Below are 19,745 nucleotides of genomic sequence, written 5' to 3' on the forward strand. Positions count from 1 at the left end.
TACTCATAAAAGGTTGAAGTCGATGAACTAGAACTTTCGAGATAATTTTGTAGAAGACTGTGCTGAGACTGATTGGTCGAATTTGATTCATAGAAGTAGCTTGAGTCACTTTAGGTATCAAACAAATTTGGGTGTAGTTAAATCCCTTTAGAATATTGCTGCCACTAAAAAAACTTCTCACAGCCTTTCATACATCCCCTCTAATCCTGCCCTAATAGAACTGATAAAATTTTGCGGTGAATCCGTCGTCTCCTGGGGCGGCTTCTACATTAATGGAAAATGTAGCCCTTTTAATTTCATCATCTGAGACTGGTTTAGTTAGACTCCTATTCATTTCAAAAGAAACTTTGAGTCTAAGTTTGGTGAAAAATTGAGAGGGATCTTCTGGATTATTGCTTTCAAATAGATCAACAAAAAACCTCTGTGCCCTGTAGCCAATTGCCTCGGGTGTGGTACACCAATTTCCCTCTTTATCCTCTAATTTTCATATCTTGTTTCTTCTATTTCTGGACTGATTTTTTGCATGAAAAAACTTGGTATTTTGATCTCCCCATTTTAGCCAGCTCACTCTTGATTTTTCTTTCCAGTAGCGTTCCTCACTAATGTGGGCGGCAGCTAGTTCATCTTCTAATAATAGAATCTGTTCTTTGTCTGCTGCTGTTGGGTCTGTCTTGGCCACTGATAATAGTGCTTTCAGCTCGTCTATCTTCTTTTTAGAGTTACTTGTTCCAGCTGATTGCCATTTAACCAGTTCATGTCTACACTTCTTTAATTTCTGAAACAGTTGATACATTGATGAACCTGGAAAAGAAGTCAGCCATGCCTCAGATACAATTTTATCAACCTCTGCCATTCCACACCATCTCTCTTGAAATCTGAAGCGCCTCTTGCCCTTATGTGTTGTCTGATTAGTGCACATCAGGAGCGGTCTGTGGTCTGATCCTGTGTCTTCTAAGTGAGTAACATTGGCCAAGGATACTCCTCTCTTAGTTTAGGAGATAGGAGTCCTCGGTCTAGTCTTTCTCGAATAGCACTATCTTGACAACTTCGATTCCACCAGGTAAACTTATCACCATTAAAACTCATATCTATCAATTGTCCTCTGTTGATAAAGTCTTGAAAAGATTGGATTGATTGAGCTGATTTCTTCCTTCCTCCCTGTTTTTCTTGATTAGACAAAATTGCATTGAAATCACCAATTATTAAGTGCCATTCTCCCCTATTCTCCATAAGATTTAGCAGCACCTCATATTGGTTATTGTGAATGTGATCAGAGCTGTGTAAATGTACTGTAAAGACTTCCCAAATCAGCTGTCTTTCTTGATCCTCTATGGAAAAAAGGATGAAAAACTCCTCAGCTTTTACCACTTCCACCTTTACACCCTCTTTCCATGCAAGCGCTAGTCCACTAGCCGTTCCATTAGGATTCACAGTGAAGATTTCCTGATAACCACAATTTCTCAACTGCCTTTCAACATAAGAGGGTTGTTGTTTAGTTTCACACAAAAACAACACCTTTGGAGAATGGAAATTCTTAATCCCTTTGATGTTGTGAATTGTCAGGGGTTTCTCCAAACTCCGACAATTCCACATGAGCATCTTCATGGCCCTTGGAGTGCCGCTTTTGGGATGGCACCCTGTAACCCTTCAGAAACCTCAATTGCATAACCAGTTCCTTCATGGTCTGTCTCATTTTCTCTTTGCTCAGAGCTCATTTTTATTCCAATGATTGGTTCAATAGAATCCCTCACCTCTGTCCTTCTTGCTAACTGTTTGATTTTCTGTTTCTTCTTGCACCTTTCTAAACTTTTGTCATTGGTTCCCAGTTGAAAGCCTCCTATTCCTCCTATATTCAACTGATATGAAATTATTCACTTTTATTTTACTAATTATATACTGGCCAAAATAAAGTTACTGTCCTAGACTTTATTAAAAAAACCGTCGAATTCTTCATGTTTTTTAAAAAATAGTCCGTATAATTTGTTTCTGATCATTTTTTATGTCACGCGAATAATTTTTTAAACCTAGACATAATAACTCCTCAAATTCATCACTTATGAATGCTTTTAATACCTCACTCTCATATGAGTTATTGATCCACCCAAGTATATGGTCTTGAATTTATTTTGAGAATGGTCGAATTCTTAGCTGGTATCCACTCCCTTAATCTAATGATCTAGATTTATTTTCATATCTTTTATTTTTTATACTATTTAAAAAAGTTAACTTCCTTTTATTAATTGGTTTTAGAAATAGTTTAATCCAAACATGTTTGTTGTGAGAATAATATTAATTATACAAAAAATATTATATACACAAAAAAATTAATTATTATTTAATTATAAATATATATTATTTAATTTATTTTTAATATATATTTTATATTTCAATATATAATTAATTATTTATATACACATAACATAATTGAATGGTATATAACTATATATAGATAATAGATAATTATGATAGATCCAAATAGGTAAAATATTTAAGTGACCAGCTATCTTTTCTTTTGTTGGTAAAAGAATCATAGCAATTTGATTGAACTGTTTTTATCTCAGCGAGATCAAAATCAAATAAATTTTTAATTATAATTTTAAAATTCAAATTTTGAATTAATTAAATATCATCCTACTTAGTAGAACATTACTGGCATCTCTCATCTTTCGGGATTGTTCCAATAAATATATGTAACTGACTGAGTATACATCTTATCTCTAGTATACACTCCTTCAACGCAGTTCAAATCAGAAGGAGTGAACGCACATTATGGCAGCGGAGACCATGAAGAACGTCAACGCAGACCCAGAGATGGCGAAATCAGACGAGGAACTGAAACAAGATGAAGAAGAAGTATCTCCAATTGAGGAAGTGAGACTCACTGTATCCAACATGGACGACCCAACCCAGCCAGTTTGGACCTTCCGTATGTGGTTCCTGGGGCTTATCTCTTGCTGCCTCCTCTCCTTCCTGAACCAGTTCTTCGCCTACAGGGCGGAGCCTCTCGTCATTACGCAGATCACGGTGCAGGTGGCCACACTGCCGATAGGGCGATTCATGGCCAGAGTCCTCCCCACCACGAAGTTCGGGATAGGGTCAAAGAAATTCTCGTTGAATCCGGGACCTTTCAACATGAAGGAGCACGTGCTGATTACCATATTTGCGAACGCCGGCACCGCCTTCGGGTCGGGGTCGCCGTATGCGGTGGGGATCGTGAACATCATCAAGGCGTTCTACGGAAGGTCGATCTCGTTCTTGGTTGCATGGCTGCTGATCATCACTACTCAGGTGTTAGGATACGGGTGGGCAGGGTTGCTGAGGAAGTATGTGGTGGAGCCAGCTCATATGTGGTGGCCCGGCAACCTTGTCCAAGTCTCTCTTTTCCGGTACCTATCTCTTTCATTCACGATTTCTCTTAGCTAGCATTAATGGATTATACTTTCTTTCCAATCCACTCTGAAAACCCTAAACTTCTCTACTGTTCACTGGTAGTGGTACCTGTTAGCTGTTAGGGCCAGGGGTAGCTATTCGTAATTTTCATTAACACTGAAATTTGAATTTATTCAAATAATATAGCAATTTTTATTATCTCATAACTTTGACTGGTTTTTAATGAAAAAAAATTCGTTTCAACTCATAATATTATAAAATATAAATTAATTAATTAAATTAATTGAAATAAAAATATCTGTTTCTATATTATAGAAAATAAATTCATCAAATATAATTATCTTTGATATTTATCACCAAAATGAATATGATTGAGTGATCAGTTAGATTTTTTTCACTAACTAACTTTATCTAATATTAACAAAAGAGGAATGTTAGGGACGGCAATTTTTGTGATTTGTAACTATTAAATAGCTATTAAGATGATTTTAATTGTGTGAGATTGGTGTAAAATTTCATTCAATAGCTCACTTTTCTTTGCTGATTACATGCTAGTCAAAATTTAACAAAGTTGCTGGCCCCTAGACTTTTCCTTAACAAAAATCATTTTTTTTACTTTTACTCACTCACTCACTTAAATCTTATTATTTAACTTAGTTAGATTTTGCTCATAAAAAATTTATGTGTATAGTATTTCTATATTATAAATTCTCTTTTATAGATAATAATAATAGTCACATATATATATAAACATATGCTATATTTGTTTCTTTCCTTCTTTAGTCACCAAAAAAAAAATATGCTATATTTGTTTGAAGAAAAAAAGATATTTTAGGCTGATATATTTGGATAATCATCTACTAATTCATAAAAGTACAGATTTTTTATATGAATTAGTGTGTACATCAAAAAGTACTCAAATTATTAGTATATCATTTCTTCTATTTTTTTTTCTTTGGGGAACAAGTAATTGAATTTATTTTATAGATAAATTTAATTTTTATACACTTAACATCATAAAAAGAATTTAATCATATATTATATTAAAATAATAAAAACTCAATTGATAATTGAGAATGGTTTGATTAAATTTTAAACATACTCTTAAGGAAAAGTATAGTTAAACAATGAAAATATTAAACAATATAAACAATAGATATATCGGATGTTCATTTTACTAGTGTACGGATGGTTATTTTAATATTAAAATTTAGAGAGTTAAATTAGAGGTGTAGTGTGTTTTGATTTGATTGGTGATTGTTAATATTGTTCAATAAAATCATTGTCCTCCTAGCATTCCCCTACTCTTAATTATGAATTTGTGTATAATGTGCTTACAGTGTATCAGATACTAACACATGATTAAACTAACACAGAGCTCTGCATGAGAAAGAAGATGGAGGCAGAACTTCAAGGGCAAAGTTCTTCTTCATTGCTCTACTCTGCAGCTTCTTATGGGCCGTGGTCCCTGGATACTTGTTCCAGACCCTCACAAGCATTTCATGGCTCTGCTGGGTGTTCTCCAAGTCAGTCACCGCTCAACAGATTGGCTCAGGCATGAACGGTTTGGGCTTGGGAGCCCTCACTCTGGATTGGTCCGCCGTTGCTTCCTTCTTGTTCAGCCCTCTCGTCTCACCATTCTTCGCCATTGTCAACGTCTTTGTGGGCTATGCATTAATCGTCTATGCCGTCATCCCTATTACTTATTGGGGCTTCAACGTCTATGGTGCAAATAAGTTCCCCATTTTCTCCTCCTCCTTGTTCACAGCACAGGGCCAAGAATACGATATACGCTCCATTGTAAATAACAAATTTGAATTGGATGTTGCAAAGTATCTCAAGACGGGTCCAATTCATCTTAGCGTCTTCTTTTCTCTTACTTACGGTTTTGGATTTGCCACTATTGCCGCCACCCTTACCCATGTTGTTTGCTTCTACGGAAAGGAGATTATGGAGCGGTATCGTGCTTCGAGCAACGGCAAAGAAGATATCCACACGAAACTGATGAAGAAATACAAAGACATACCATCTTGGTGGTTTTATGTGATGCTGTTTGTAACGCTTGTGGCTTCTCTCTTACTATGCATCTTAGGGAAAGAACAGGTTCAGATGCCATGGTGGGGACTTGTGTTTGCCTGTGCCTTAGCCTTTGCTTTTACTCTCCCAATCAGCATCATTACTGCCACCACAAACCAGACACCCGGGTTGAATATCATTACTGAGTATATCTTTGGACTCATTTACCCCGGAAGACCAATAGCAAATGTGTGCTTCAAAACATACGGTTATATAAGCATGTCTCAAGCAGTCTCCTTCCTTAGTGATTTCAAGCTTGGCCACTACATGAAAATCCCTCCGAGATCAATGTTCTTAGTTCAGGTATGTATGTCATTATTTCTTTTCTTTTTTGTTGTATTTTAATGCGCTTAATTCATTGACTTGTGAAAACTCTGTACAGTTCATTGGAACAGTTCTTGCTGGAACCATCAACATTGGTGTGGCATGGTGGTTGCTAACTTCTGTTGAGAACATATGTCACAAGGATCTACTTCCCAAAGACAGTCCCTGGACATGTCCCAGTGACAAGGTTTTCTTTGATGCATCAGTTATTTGGGGTCTAGTTGGACCTAAGAAGATATTCGGTTCCAAAGCAGAATACTTTGCAATGAATTGGTTCTTCCTTGGAGGTGCAATTGGCCCCATCATAGTTTGGTTATTGCACAAGGCATTCCCCAAGCAGTCATGGATTCCCTTGATCAACCTCCCAGTTCTCCTTGGGGCAACGGGGATGATGCCGCCGGCCACGCCAGTGAACTACAATGCATGGGTTTTGGTTGGAACGGTGTTCAACTTCTTTGTGTTCCGTTACAGGAAGAAGTGGTGGCAGAGGTACAACTATGTTCTATCAGCAGCGCTTGATGCCGGGGTTGCCTTTATGACTGTGCTGCTTTACTTTGCTCTCAACATGGAGAATAGGAAATTGGATTGGTGGGGAAATGGTGGGGAGCACTGTGACTTGGCAACATGTCCCACTGCTAAGGGCATAGTCGTTGATGGTTGCCCTGTCTTTTAATTTTCACCCTCTCTGTTAGTTTCCATTTCAAATTCAAGTTTCCATTAGGACCTGGTTTTTAGTTTGCATTTAAGTTTTGTATAGTTTCTATTGTGTTTCTCTCTGTCTTTCTAATGAAATTAAATTATGGATTGTTTAACTCTGATCTTGTTATATTGTGCGGCTCTAATATTATTGCGGACACAACTAAAAATGTATATATTAAATAAAGGAATCCATGTAAAAATTACATGGATGGTATTCAAGTAACTTTCACTCTACGTTCCACACCCCTGTTTGTTTTACACGCGCTTCTTATAATTTATATAACGAATCCTTATTTTGCGTTATCAACGTTTTTTAATGTAAACTTTTTCATACAACTTAAACCCCTTTCTTCTTCTCCTTCTCCATCTTCTTCAACCTAATTAAATTCGTTGTTCTCCTCTTTCACGTTTTTTTCTTTGCATTATGGATCTGGATTGATTCAATGCAATTATCTTCGTCGTTCATCTTCTTCGTTTTTTTCTTCGATCTGCACTTTTGAATTGGAACAATGAATGAATCAACTTCAAATCAGTTGAATGAGTGCGATTTTGATGATTCTTCTCAAACGCATCAATTTGATGAGGTTTGGATTATTGAATTCTGAATCGAATTTAATGGAATGAAATTTTTAATTTTATTTGAAGTGAATTGAATGGACTGAGATGATCTACATCTGAATTGAATTCAATTGAATTGATAATATGTAACTGTGAGTAATTGTGAGTATCAGTAATTGTGAGTAACTCTGAGTAAATGTGAGTAACTTTTCGGTTCGATAAGTACTAAAGAGGTGGTTCATCACTTTTATGTTTTCGGTTCGGTCCACAGAAAGGAGTCTAACAAAAATTAGACCAATATGTTCTGTTTTCTTCCCTAAGCACTATATAATTGTTTCACCGTAATTAAGATTTCGGTTCACCATGAGTACTGTATTCGGTTCATTCTGCACTATTCAAAACTCTTCTTCCTCACCTTCTACTGCTTCTTCACCAGAGAGAAGGAGGAAAAGATAAAAAAATACAGCAGCAACAACAACAAAAGAATGACGATAGGGTTTCAGGGTTTAGAGTTTTAGGGTTTAGGGTTTATGGGTTCAGGGTTCAGTATACAGGGGTTCAGTGTGTTTCAAACTTTCGATTCACTCCGTATATTAATTTTGGTTCACCGTGTTCATGGTTGAGGGTTTAGGGTTTAGGGGTCTAGAGTTTAGGATTCAGAGTTTAGCATTTAGGGTTCAGAGTTCAGTGTTCAGGGTTTAGGGTTTAGCGTTCAGGGTTCAGAGTTCAAAGTTCAGGGTTCGAGTTCAGGGTTTAGGGTTTAGGTTTTAGGGGGTAGGATTTAGGGTTTAGGTTTTAGGGTTTTAGGGATTTAGGATTTATGGGTTCAGGGTTTTGGTTTTAGTGTTTAGGGTTCAGTGTTTAGGGGTTCATAATTTTTTGGTAAACAGGAGAGCGATTTGGATTACTCTTCTGAAACGAATCAAATTGACAAAGTTTGGATTATTCAATTTTGAATCGAATTGAATGGAATGCAATTGCTAATTTGAATTAAATTAAATGGACAAAGGTGTACTGAATTGAATTGAATTGAATTGAATTGATAATATGTAAATTGTAGGCAGAGTTATTTGAATTTGATTTTATATAATAGATTATGTTTCGTTCACTCAGTACTATACAATTGTATTGTTTTCGGTTCACCATGAGTACTATGTTCGGTTCACCATGAGTACTGTGTTCGGTTCATTCTGCAGAAAGCTGTTTGAATTTGATTTTATATAAAGGATTATGTTTCGTTCACTCAGTACTATACAATTGTATTATTTTCGGTTCACCATGAGTATTATGTTCGGTTCATTCTGCATTATTCAAAACTCTTCTTCTTCACTTTCTACTGCTTCTTCACCAGAGAGAAGGAGAAAAAGACAAAAATACAGCAGCAACAACAACAAAAGAATGACGATAACGAAAACACACGTGAAGAAGAAGGAACGTAAAAAAGGAGGAGAAGGAGGAACGCGAAGAAGAAGGCGAAGAAGAAGAAGACGCTCCATGCGTAAACGACCGTGAAAAGAAGAAGAAGAAGAAGCGCGGGAGAAGAAGAAGCGTGGAGGAGAAGAAGCGTTGGGCGATTTCGTGTGTATTGGGCGCGCGTATTTCACGTTTCATTTAATGGTATTGGGTTTTTTTGGTGTTGGGCTAACTTGGTTACATGGATGTGTAGCATCTCCGTGAAATAAATGGTGACCTAATGTTAATGGTTAGAAAGCTAGAAATTGGCAACATATACGAAGAACTCACAATCACAGCACATATTATTCTCTGAGCAATTTGTTTTCGGACTTGATTAATTAGTTTAAGACCACAATAATGCGACCGGGAGACCAAGCTTTCGTGGGAAACATTAAAAATCCTCGGATAATGCACGTCAAGCATACGATAAACCAGTTCTTTTATTGTAAATTATAGATAAATAAATAAATAGCCTTGGATCCATCTTGTGCCAAAAGATGATCTCCTGAGATATACAAGAATGCCAGTAATTGAGACTCAATCGACCAAACAACTCTGTTTCCAAGTCGAAGGAAAGAGCAAACCACTCACAATAATCATCCCCTTAATACTGCTAGGATCATAAGCAATCCAATTCAGAGTGCAGCTCATAAAAACCCCATTTTTGGGTTTACAATATATGGTAGCTTAAGATGATAAATTTATACAGTATCATACCAAATCTTTCTAAATCACCAATTTCCATTGCCAAAGAGTGTATCCTTTCCCATTTTTACACACTTTCCATCAGTTATTATTCATTGGCATTAGAAGACGTAACAAATTATTATTAAGTTTTGTAACTAAATAACAACCGTCATTGGAAAAATAATCATGACAGGCTAATAATCCACGTGTTGATGATGATTATGATGACGATAATAATGACCACAATTGCCATTAAGCCAATTATGTATACAGAAACAGCCAGCCATATAAACAAGTTGCCTAATATCATGTTTGCATATTAAATAACGTGTAAATAGTCAATTTAGAGAAAAATAACATTGATAAATAACCCAACATCAAAGGAGAAGGTAAAGTGGCTTTTTTTCATTCGGAGCTTGAACCATTAACCTTTGTTGCTGCCGCAGATGCATAACTGACACTGCTATCCCTTGTACTTTTGCACTGACTTGACTGCTCGTAGCGAAGAAATTTTATCGTTATACTCGTGGAGCAGTTCCTCAGCATCTGATACAATAGCACAATGATGAAATATAGCAAAGGCTTTGAGCAGAAAAAACTCCTTTAATGTGATAAGCTATAACATGTAAGGGATCACAAAGACCATATACAGATCACTAAGGATCTTAAGACCATAGAAACAGTGATGAAACAATTTCGTTGTTCTTTTGTTTGGAGTGAGACTCAAATTTAACGAGGACATCCATTAAGATAAACTGAAATTATCTAAGGCACTTACATGGAGAAAAACACTGATTGGATGACGCCCACAAATTGTATTATCAAACTCCAATAGGTATTTTTTGAAAGCATCTGGATCTCCTGTTTCTATGATATCCATTCCCATCTTGTCTAAGGCTTCAATAGATTTGTATATAGGCCCATGCTTCTTGTCGTAGTGCATGAAATTGAATCTGACACAATAAAAGCAGTCAGCACCCCTAACATTATAGGAATAAAGAATGAGCAACACTGGCTCCAATATAGCAAGAAACATGAGGCGTACATCAATAGAGTTGTGATAGGATGACTCGATGAAAGTGTAGTCACTTAGGACTCATCACTTCAAAATCATCGATGAAGTATGGCTCTCATTTTAAGTGTTCAACCTATGGTGATGAAGTAATGAGTCCGAGTACACACAAGATGAGAAACAAAAAACAGAAACATTGAACAATGAACCCAACTATATATCAGAAGTAACTAGCCTATACATGAACGATGAACCCAACTTCAAATATTTACTCCCTGTTGTCCCTTGTTTAAACAGAACAGATTTGTAAACGCATTGAGAAAGTGTACCAGTATAAAATTACATACCGGGATCCCCAGTGACAAAAATCTGATGACACTGAGAAAAAATTATTTGGATCATCCACATATTTGGAAAGTAACTGTCCATATACAGCTTCATTTTCAGCGCTAAGAGCTCCAACCAAAATAGGAACAATTTTTACAGGTCGCCTACAACAATATTTCAAACTTAGTCTCTGTTTCAGAATATGAAACTAAAATCACTATAATTGCAAAATTACCCCTCAAATACTTTAGCAAGATATGGCAAGTGCATTTCCATGCTATGTTCGGCCTCATCAACACGCATATCCATCAGTTCAAATCTCCCCGTAGCCTTAAGCTCCTCATTTACTGGTAAGACAACACAGAATTAAATATGGGGCAACAACATGTAATAGAATGTGAAGCCAATATCAAAGTGAAAGTTTTAATAAATTTAGCTTTACAACTAAAGTTCCAATTATCCAAGTATCTTCACCACTCAAAAGATAAATACAATTTGAAACTACTTATGCCGCAATGCCAATCATTATTTCTGTTTCCAACATAGATTACTGTTTCTTATCGTGATCAATATTCTACAAAGGAAAGCCTAATCTCATAGTATAATGGCAAGGATCACCAATTCTTAGAATTCAATATGCCTAACTCAACCTCAAAAAATAGCTTCACAAATAGAGTTATCCAACACATATAGAGGCTATCTAGGCCTTAGCACATGCCTAGGACCACAAATATGGAAAGTGAAATTTTCAGGATTTGACATCTTTAGATGACTCAAAATAAAATGTAGGAAGACTCTAATGCCAGCTAATGTGGAAAGAATAATTCTAATACTATCTTATGACTGAGTATGTTTAACTCAACCTCCAAAATTAGCTTGTATGGAGAAAATTGTCCAACAACTTATCAAAGCTATCAAAGTCTTATCTCAACACAGTATGAGACTCTTAACATCAGCTAAGTATACATATTACCATATTTGTACCTTCTAAATCAATAGGTAGATCCCCTATGGGTGTCTTGTAGACCGTTGCAGTTGACAGAGCACATTTAGGAGTGTAATAGTGATGAGAAGGCCCAAGAAGGAACACCCTTGTACTGAAACAAAAAATAAGCATACATATTTACGATTAAGAATGGGATTTTACAATAAATACTAATTGAAATATATGGGCAAAAAACCAAGGCTACCAAACTTTACAGGTAAATCGATAAAAAAGAGCTTTTTTCAATGAAAAAATATATTTTTTATATATATTTTAGTGTGTTAAGTAAATTTCTAATAGTAAAAGTAAAAGCACTAGGAAAAAAATATATTTTTTTTTAGAAGCTACAATTTACATGTTTTCTTAAAAGATATTTTTTCCTTAAAAAAAAAAGATGTTTTTCACATAATAAATGAACAAACAAGTTAGTTTAAGTCTCATAACAAGTATAGATATTTTAAGTCCCCAAATCATGTTTATGAGTTCAGTTTAAGTTTGAGCTTTCCTATTAAGTTTATTTCAGCACTAGAAGTTTTGGTAAACTCTAAGTTTGATAACCTTCCGGAACAAAGAAAAAAAATGGAAATACAGAAAGACGGTAAAAAGATAAACAGACATGGTAGTTGGATCAATGTTTCCAAATGCATATGCAGCAGCTCGTCCAGAATATGAATAACCTGCATGCCTAACACAAAAGCATTCCAAATTAACACCACAATTAGCACAATTTCATCAAAATCATCACAAATCACAAAGAAAAAAAATAACAAAAAACAGAATTAACAAATAAAAAAGGCTTAAATTGATTCAACTCACGGTGCTATTACTCCTCGCACATTAGGGGACTTGGTGAGACCACATGATTTGAGCCATCCTTCGAGTTCATCTGACAGCTGCGTAGCTGAAAATATATAATATTCATATTTAAGTCAAAAACAGAACATATTTTGGGAAATTAAATCAAAAGTTCTATTTTGAAAGAATAAAAGGAAATAAACTTTATGATCATGTAGAAGTTGAGTGTTACTACTTTCTTATTAATAGAAAAAAAAATAGGATTGGGAATTGAGAGTAAGAGAAAAGACTTACGATTGTCGGTGTACCAAGAACCAGCATGCGAAGCTCTCCGTGCCTTCTCCATGAATGATGGGTGATGATGAAACCCTAATAAGAGTAGAACACAACAATCGTTCGTTAGTGTTAGTGTTACACTAACACCACTTTACCACTTCGTCTTTGATTCTACTTTGCCTTCCTCACAAACTCTGTTTGAAACTCTTTTTTTAATAATATCCGAGGCTATTGATGTTCTTCTTTTACTCTCTTTTAATCCTTCCCTATTAAAAATATACCGCTATACCAAAATTAATCACTAAAATTTATTGAGAGTGAAGGTGAATCGGGTCAAATTAAATATGGCCAAAATTTTAATTTGATCTGCAAATTAGATTAGCTTGGATTCGATCCAATCCAATCTTGTAAAATATAAAGATATTTTTAAATTTTTATTTTATTAAAAATATCAATAAAAATTATTTTTTATTTTTTTAAATATATTTACTTTTAAAATAATATTAAACATATTTTTTTAATAATAAATTAAAATAATACAATATATATGATAATTAGTTGAAATAAAATATAAAAAATATTTACTTATTTATTTTTTTATTTTTACAGATATGCAGATTAGATATGGAGTACCTACACAACATCTGCAATTGAATTTTATTAGTGTGCATCTGATAGTCTTACGGATCAGATCTATATCCACAATTTTTTAATCATATTCGGATAAATACCACGGATATACATATCAGATCCGATCTATAAATATTCCTAAAATTAATCACCAATATATTTATATATAAATATATATATAATTTAATTTATTTTTAATATATATTTATATTTTAATATGTATGTTATACTGATGACTAATTTTAATAATTAATTTTAATATACAAATAGCATAATCATCTCTTTTTATACATGAATTAGATTAAAATTTGCAGAACACTAAATTAATTATATTATACAGTATAAATTTAAAATATTATATATATTACTTAAAAATATATTAGATCATATGTAAATTAATATTAAATTTGAAGTTAATTTATAATAGATAGATATATGATACAACTTATGATATGAAATTAATTTATTTAAGATTATTTAAAATTTTATTTTAATATATTACTAATAAATAAATTTATGATATATGATATGACTTATGAGCCTATTTAATAAAACAAATTTAACTGAATATAAAGATTTTTTAGAATCACAACAAAACAAATTAAAACAATTTCTTTAAAATTATTGCTGTTATTTTTAAAAGAATCTGTTTTATAAGATAAACAAGATCTTCAAAAATAAAATAAGATCTTTTAATTCAAACATAAGTTTTAAAAAAGGATATGTTTTTAAAATTAATTATTACTGTTATTTTTAAAAGAATATTTTTTATAAGATAAACAATATCTTCAAAAGTAAAATAAGATCTTTTAAAACATCTGTATTTTTAGAAGAACTAGTATATTCTCCTATCCTGTATAAGATAATACATAAAATTATATAAAATTTTTTTATTAAAATTTAAATAAAAATATATATAGTAATTATTATTATAAATATTTTATAACTTAAAAATATTAAAAATAATTAATATTTGTTTTAATAAATTTGGATTAGTTGAATGATCATCTTATTTGTCTAGTTAAGCAAGTATTTAATTAATAGAAATGATGACATTAATATTTTTTTATAAGTCTTGTTATTATTTATAATTAGGAAATAGTCATAAATAAATTTATTTCCTTAATGAATGTTAATTTTGTTGTCAAATTCTATATTACCTTCAAAATTTTAGCGTAACTGAGTCTAACTTCTACATTTAATTTTGAAATGAATTTACTCGAAAAAATTAATATGTAAATCACGTTATTATTATAAAATTATTTTTTTAACATAATTAGTGGTGCTTATTTGATCTATTAAATTTAGCTTCTAATGATATTAAAGTCAACCTATTTTATTATCTGGTGCCTTTAAAAAATTTACACGACTGACATAAAAATATAACAATTGAAAAAAAATCATTACAATGAGTATATTCATTTTAACAAATATTCTTCTATCTAATACTATAAAAAAAATACATTTGCCATTTTGAATTGCTACAGGTCAACTTCCATCCACAGTAGTAGAATGCCTAAATTGAGATATATTCATCAAACAAATAATCAATAAAATACTCATCCGTACTTTCTCATTTTATGTACATTTATACATAAAAAAAAGTATACATAAAAAAAACAGAAGAAGAAAAGAAGAGTTGAAATAGTAAGAGCGATAAAAATCAGGATTCTTATAATTTTGTGTTGTCATCTGTACATAGTAGACCAGACAACTATGATTATATAACAAAATTAATTTGTATTTATTGCACTCAACTTGAATAAATAAGAAATTATCTCATTTTAATTTAGTTCTTAAAATCAACATATATGATATGATTTGATTTGATTCAATTATTAGTTAAAAATATTTCAATTGCTTATTTTATTCATAGATTTATTATTTTAATAACTAATAAATTAATCAAATTAATTAATAGTACATATAATAAATTAAAAAATATTACTAAATTAAATTGATATAAATTATAATAAATTAAATGATATTTAAATATCTAATCAAATCAATTAATTGATATAGTTAGTTTATCGTAATAACTTGTATTTAATGAGTTAAAAGAAATAAATCGAAAAACACTCTCAGAAGCATGCCACGTCAGTTCTATCACTAAGTGCAGAAATCTGATTTTTATATAATAGAATAGATAGATAAAACAAGATCTTCAAAAGTCTTTTAATTCAAACAGAAGTTTAAAAAAAAAAAAAGATAATTTTGATCTAAACATAAAACAATTTTTAAATTTTAAAAGGTTCATTTAAAATGAGAACTTCTTAGATAAACTCATTTAAATAAATCTGAACTATTCTCGTTTAGCTAACAAATACCTAAAACCCATAGTTTAGAAGAGTTCTAGACTAATCTGTTGGGATGATAATAATTTTTATGGAGTCTATTTCCGTTTTATTAATGTCTTTCGTTATATTTTCGTCACGATTTTTTTTTTTCGTAATAGAGGCAGAATATTCATCGATATCCATAAATATTAAAATTTAAAAAATAAAAAAATTAATACAACTATAATAAAATTTAATATAATTCAATTAAATATATCAAATTAAAACAATATCTAAATATAAATTTAATATAATCAACGTGCACATAAAATATCTGTATATAAATTTTTATCGCCCTATTTCCATTTATTCGCACAACGGATCTCCATCCTGAAACGGATCCAAGCATAAAAAAAGGGGGCGTTTGCCGAGTTAAACCACAAAGTGGTCTATGAGATTCACGGTTTGTACCAATTTAGTCTCTGACTTACCAATTGCACCATTTATGGCCCCGACTTTGTAAAAATTGCACCAAGGTCGTCCCTAGCCATATTTCCAGGCAAATTAATGAACGCCGCCAGTGACCTGACACTGAGAAGTCACGCTGGCGTAGATAACGGCAAGCTGAGGTGGCAATTGAAACTGTTTGACCCAATGTAGTTCCTATACCTAGTTTTAATCCCAATTTCTAGCATGGCATCGTCACCTTCGTGTGATTGTGTATATGATCATTTATGTTCAACAACTACATGGATATGCAATATCATTAATTCACTTGCTAACTCTGTATGCACTTAACATATAACACCAAACAAGGAATGAATTCTAAAATTTCAGTTCAATTTGGTGTTAAGCAAGAACATTCACCAAGTGCATAACCAAAATTCAATCTCAATCATCATAAAAACTTATAGAAAACTGCACAATATGATTTACAATGCCTAATGAAAACAAAATTTGAAACCTATGATGATCAGACATAAGATTTAACTTTCGGATAATTTATCGAACAGGTTGTATGCAGGATTCATAAACAGCAATTTCAGTTTAATGTAAGCATCAATCAACCCAAAAATTTCAACCAGCCAATACACATTCAGTCCAGAAACACAAATAATCAACTATCCTAAGTCTAACAAGATCAGTAAAAGAAGAATCAAAAGGCACTGAAATAAAAAAATAATTAGAAAAAAAAGAAACAGACACAGAGGATGGAATGGAACCTGCGTTGAGGAGTGAAAAAAGAAGATAGCGTAAGGAGTGGAGGTAGTGTCGTAGCGGCACAGAGTTTCGCCGCCGCTGGTGGTTTTCACCGGAACTGGAAGGTGCAGACAGAGGTGGCGCCACGAACATGGGTGTTGCGTACAGGAGGAAAGAAATGGAGAAATAGGGAAGAAAGAAAAGAAAAAAGGGAAGAGGAAGGGTTAGCGACGGTAGTTGCCGGCATAAGGGACGGACGGACGGAAGGTTGGTGTGGAGGTCTGTGGGCTGGGCTGGGTTTCAGAGAAGAAGAGAAGAAAGAAAGAAGGTTGGGCGGGCGTGGCTTCTCAGTGCCAGATCACTCCGGCGTTCATTAATTTGACCGGAGATGTGGCTAGGGACGACTTTGATGCAATTTTTACAAAGTTGGGGACATAAATGGTGCAATTGATAAGTCAGGGACTAAATTGGTGCAAACCGTGAATCTCAGGGACCACTTTAGAGTTTAACTCGCATTTACCTCCATAAAGATTTTGAAAAAAATATTAATAATTTTATATTAATATATATATTTATCTCCTTATTATATTATGTTTTCTCCCAACATAAAATATAAGTTATTTTTGTGTGTTTTATATTAAAAAATATTTTATTAAATTTAGCATACAATAATAATTATTTTATTAAATTTAATTTAGTATAAAAATTAAAAATAAATAAATAAACCAACTTATGAAAATAGTAATAATTAACTTCATGATACTAATTAATTAGTTAATAATTAAATTAAAAATTAATTTTCTAATTAAATAAAACTTAAATTATTAGTAATTTTTTTAAAAATTATTTAAGATAAAAATATATTATCTATATATTAATATAATGTATTAATATTTTTTATTAAAATGATTTTGAATATAGTAATTATTACTTTAGTTAAAAAATTAATTTATACCATAAATACTATAATAAATAGATTTCATAATTGAATAGGAAATAATAAATAATTAAATAATTTTTTAAAATATTTAATTATATAAAAAATAAATAAGATATCGTTATAAATGATATTTTCATTATTTTGAATACTAAAAGTCTATAATGTGTGTAATTATTTTTTGGGCAATTTACGCAACTAAATTGTTTGATCCTCAATATTACGCAAATACATTGTTTCAGTTTTTAATACGCAAATGCATTGTTTCTATATTTTATGTAAACCGCTACTGCCAGTAGCGGTTTACGTGTGAGTGTGTGTGTGTGTAAACCGCTACTGGCAGTAGCGGTTTACGTGTAAGTGAGTGTGTGTAAACCGCTGCTGGCAGCAGCGGTTTACGTGAGTGTGTGCGTGTGTGTAAACCGCTACTGGCAGTAGCGGTTTACGTGTGTGTGTGCGTGTGTGTAAACCGCTACTGCCAGTAGCGGTTTACGTGTGTGTGTGCGTGTGTGTAAACCGCTACTGCCAGTAGCAGTTTACGTGTGATGGTTTGCCTATATAAACCGTGGTTGCAGCCGCGGATTATGTGTTTAGAAGGTTTGAGGAGTTTTCTAGAGAGAGGAAATTGTAGAGAGAAGTCAGAGCAAGTTGTGAGCGGGTCCGAGGTTCCTCAGCGGCGACTTCTGGCGAGTTATCATGGCAGGCAGGAACCTGTACCGACTGAACGGCGTTGCGCATATTGCCGGTTCTATTGGTGACGAGGTTAGTTAATATTTATTTTTTTTTGTAGTCTTTGCATATCTTAGTTAGAAAAACGGTAGGTTAGGTAGAGGAATTAGATTTTATAGATTAGTCGTTGTATCCTGAATTTAGGGTTCGCATGCTAGGATGTTAGTTCACTAATCTTGGTTTAGTGTTTTTAGTTTTTCTTGGTTAGTTATAGATATGCCTAGTTACCTGAAATTTAATTCCATTCAATGAATGTTATGCCCGCTAATTAATGTTGGTTTAGTTTAGGGAACGGGATAGTTGACATTAGTGAATTATTATAGTTTGTTTAGGATATTTGTATGATATGAAGGTTTAAATTTAAAATCTTTACAATATTTTAAAATTTCTGGATGTTAATAAGTAAATTTTTTGTGTTGTCATTTTCCCTATCGTGAGTAGGAAATTTTTTTAAAATATTATATAGGAGAATTTGCTGATGGTTTAAGGTATTCGTATTCGGTTAGATATTGAAATCTGTTTAAGGTTAGGAGAATTTAATTGGACTCTGTTTTCGTTTGTTGTTCTCTGCAGCCCAATAGGTGTATATACAGTGTGAGGCGGCAACAGAATATGCCCATGCATGAAAGGATCATCCCGTATTTAGAGCGGGCTGGATTGTACCATTTGGCTAGGCTAAATAGCCAATGGTTCTGGTTGGATGAGCCACTCGTTAGTGCGTTCGTTGAGAGGTGGCGTCTTGAGACGCATACGTTCCACATGCCTTTCGGAGAATGCACAGTGACATTGCAGGATGTGGCATTTCAGCTAGGGCTTCCTGTGGATGGGGAGGCTGTGAGTGGTTGCCTTGGTGAGTTTGAGACATACATGGAGGGTGGCCGACCAGCTTGGGAGTGGTTTGAGGACCTATTCGGTGAGCGGCCCCCACCGAATAAGGTCAAGCAGATGACAGTACACTTTACATGGTTCCACGAGAGGTTTAGGGTGCTACCACCAGATGCGAGCGAGGAGACTGTCCGCATATACGCACGGGCCTACATCATGATGCTGTTATCGACTCAGTTATTTGGGGACAAGAGTGCGAACCGGGTTCATATACGATGGTTGCCATTTGTGGCAAACCTTGATGGCATGGGGAGGTATAGCTGGGGTTCGGCCGCTTTGACGTGGCTGTACCGATGTATGTGTCGGGTAGCAAACAGAAATGTGACTAATCTTGCGGGCCAGCTCCAGTTACTTCAGAGTTGGATATTCTGGCGGTTTCCGTCTCTTAGGCCGGCCGGGTTTGAGGTTTTCTCTTTCCCGCTGGCATCAAGGTTTGGGTTATGCTTTTTTAAGTTTAACAAATTTATTGGGCGTATTTTAAATTTGGTTTCTCATATGACTTAA

At 33.4% G+C, this 19,745-nt stretch overlaps 3 protein-coding genes across 3 annotated transcripts; 2 read left to right on the forward strand and 1 right to left on the reverse strand.

Annotated features, from left to right (window-relative positions):
- Window positions 1–2,760: 2,760 nt before the first annotated feature.
- On the forward strand, window positions 2,761–6,602 carry LOC112769046 (oligopeptide transporter 4). The gene is made up of 3 exons (XM_025813446.3): window positions 2,761–3,386; window positions 4,767–5,769; window positions 5,849–6,602. The coding sequence occupies exons 1-3, from the start codon at window positions 2,770–2,772 to the stop codon at window positions 6,461–6,463; spliced, it is 2,235 nt and encodes a 744-aa protein (XP_025669231.1). The 5' UTR covers window positions 2,761–2,769; the 3' UTR covers window positions 6,464–6,602.
- A 2,774-nt stretch (window positions 6,603–9,376) lies between these two features.
- On the reverse strand, window positions 9,377–13,175 carry LOC112771871 (uncharacterized). Its single transcript, XM_025816698.3, has 8 exons — window positions 12,603–13,175; window positions 12,330–12,414; window positions 12,130–12,198; window positions 11,513–11,625; window positions 10,764–10,875; window positions 10,549–10,692; window positions 9,968–10,142; window positions 9,377–9,735 (listed from the first exon to the last, which is right to left on the reverse strand). The coding sequence occupies exons 1-8, from the start codon at window positions 12,652–12,654 to the stop codon at window positions 9,595–9,597; spliced, it is 891 nt and encodes a 296-aa protein (XP_025672483.1). The 5' UTR covers window positions 12,655–13,175; the 3' UTR covers window positions 9,377–9,594.
- Window positions 13,176–18,323: 5,148 nt separating this feature from the next.
- LOC140181498 (serine/threonine-protein phosphatase 7 long form homolog) lies at window positions 18,324–19,745 on the forward strand. The gene is made up of 2 exons (XM_072225124.1): window positions 18,324–18,389; window positions 18,930–19,745. The coding sequence occupies exons 1-2, from the start codon at window positions 18,324–18,326 to the stop codon at window positions 19,743–19,745; spliced, it is 882 nt and encodes a 293-aa protein (XP_072081225.1).

The sequence above is a fragment of the Arachis hypogaea genome, chromosome 18, assembly GCF_003086295.3.
Source record: "Arachis hypogaea cultivar Tifrunner chromosome 18, arahy.Tifrunner.gnm2.J5K5, whole genome shotgun sequence".
Taxonomy (NCBI): Eukaryota; Viridiplantae; Streptophyta; class Magnoliopsida; order Fabales; family Fabaceae; genus Arachis; species Arachis hypogaea.

What these genes read in the sequence shown, in the direction of transcription:
- LOC112769046 (XM_025813446.3), top strand. Translation starts at nt 2,770, where the DNA reads ATGGCAGCGGAGACCATGAAGAACGTCAACGCAGACCCAGAGATGGCG. An exon ending in GTCCAAGTCTCTCTTTTCCG is followed by an intron (nt 3,387 to 4,766) that starts GTACCTATCTCT and finishes AAACTAACACAG; the next exon opens with AGCTCTGCATGAGAAAGAAG. An exon ending in GATCAATGTTCTTAGTTCAG is followed by an intron (nt 5,770 to 5,848) that starts GTATGTATGTCA and finishes AACTCTGTACAG; the next exon opens with TTCATTGGAACAGTTCTTGC.
- LOC112771871 (XM_025816698.3), bottom strand. Translation starts at nt 12,654, where the DNA reads ATGGAGAAGGCACGGAGAGCTTCGCATGCTGGTTCTTGGTACACCGAC. An exon ending in TTCTTGGTACACCGACAATC is followed by an intron (nt 12,415 to 12,602) that starts GTAAGTCTTTTC and finishes ATATATTTTCAG; the next exon opens with CTACGCAGCTGTCAGATGAA. An exon ending in GTGCGAGGAGTAATAGCACC is followed by an intron (nt 12,199 to 12,329) that starts GTGAGTTGAATC and finishes CTTTTGTGTTAG; the next exon opens with GCATGCAGGTTATTCATATT.
- LOC140181498 (XM_072225124.1), top strand. Translation starts at nt 18,324, where the DNA reads ATGGCAGGCAGGAACCTGTACCGACTGAACGGCGTTGCGCATATTGCC. An exon ending in CCGGTTCTATTGGTGACGAG is followed by an intron (nt 18,390 to 18,929) that starts GTTAGTTAATAT and finishes TGTTCTCTGCAG; the next exon opens with CCCAATAGGTGTATATACAG.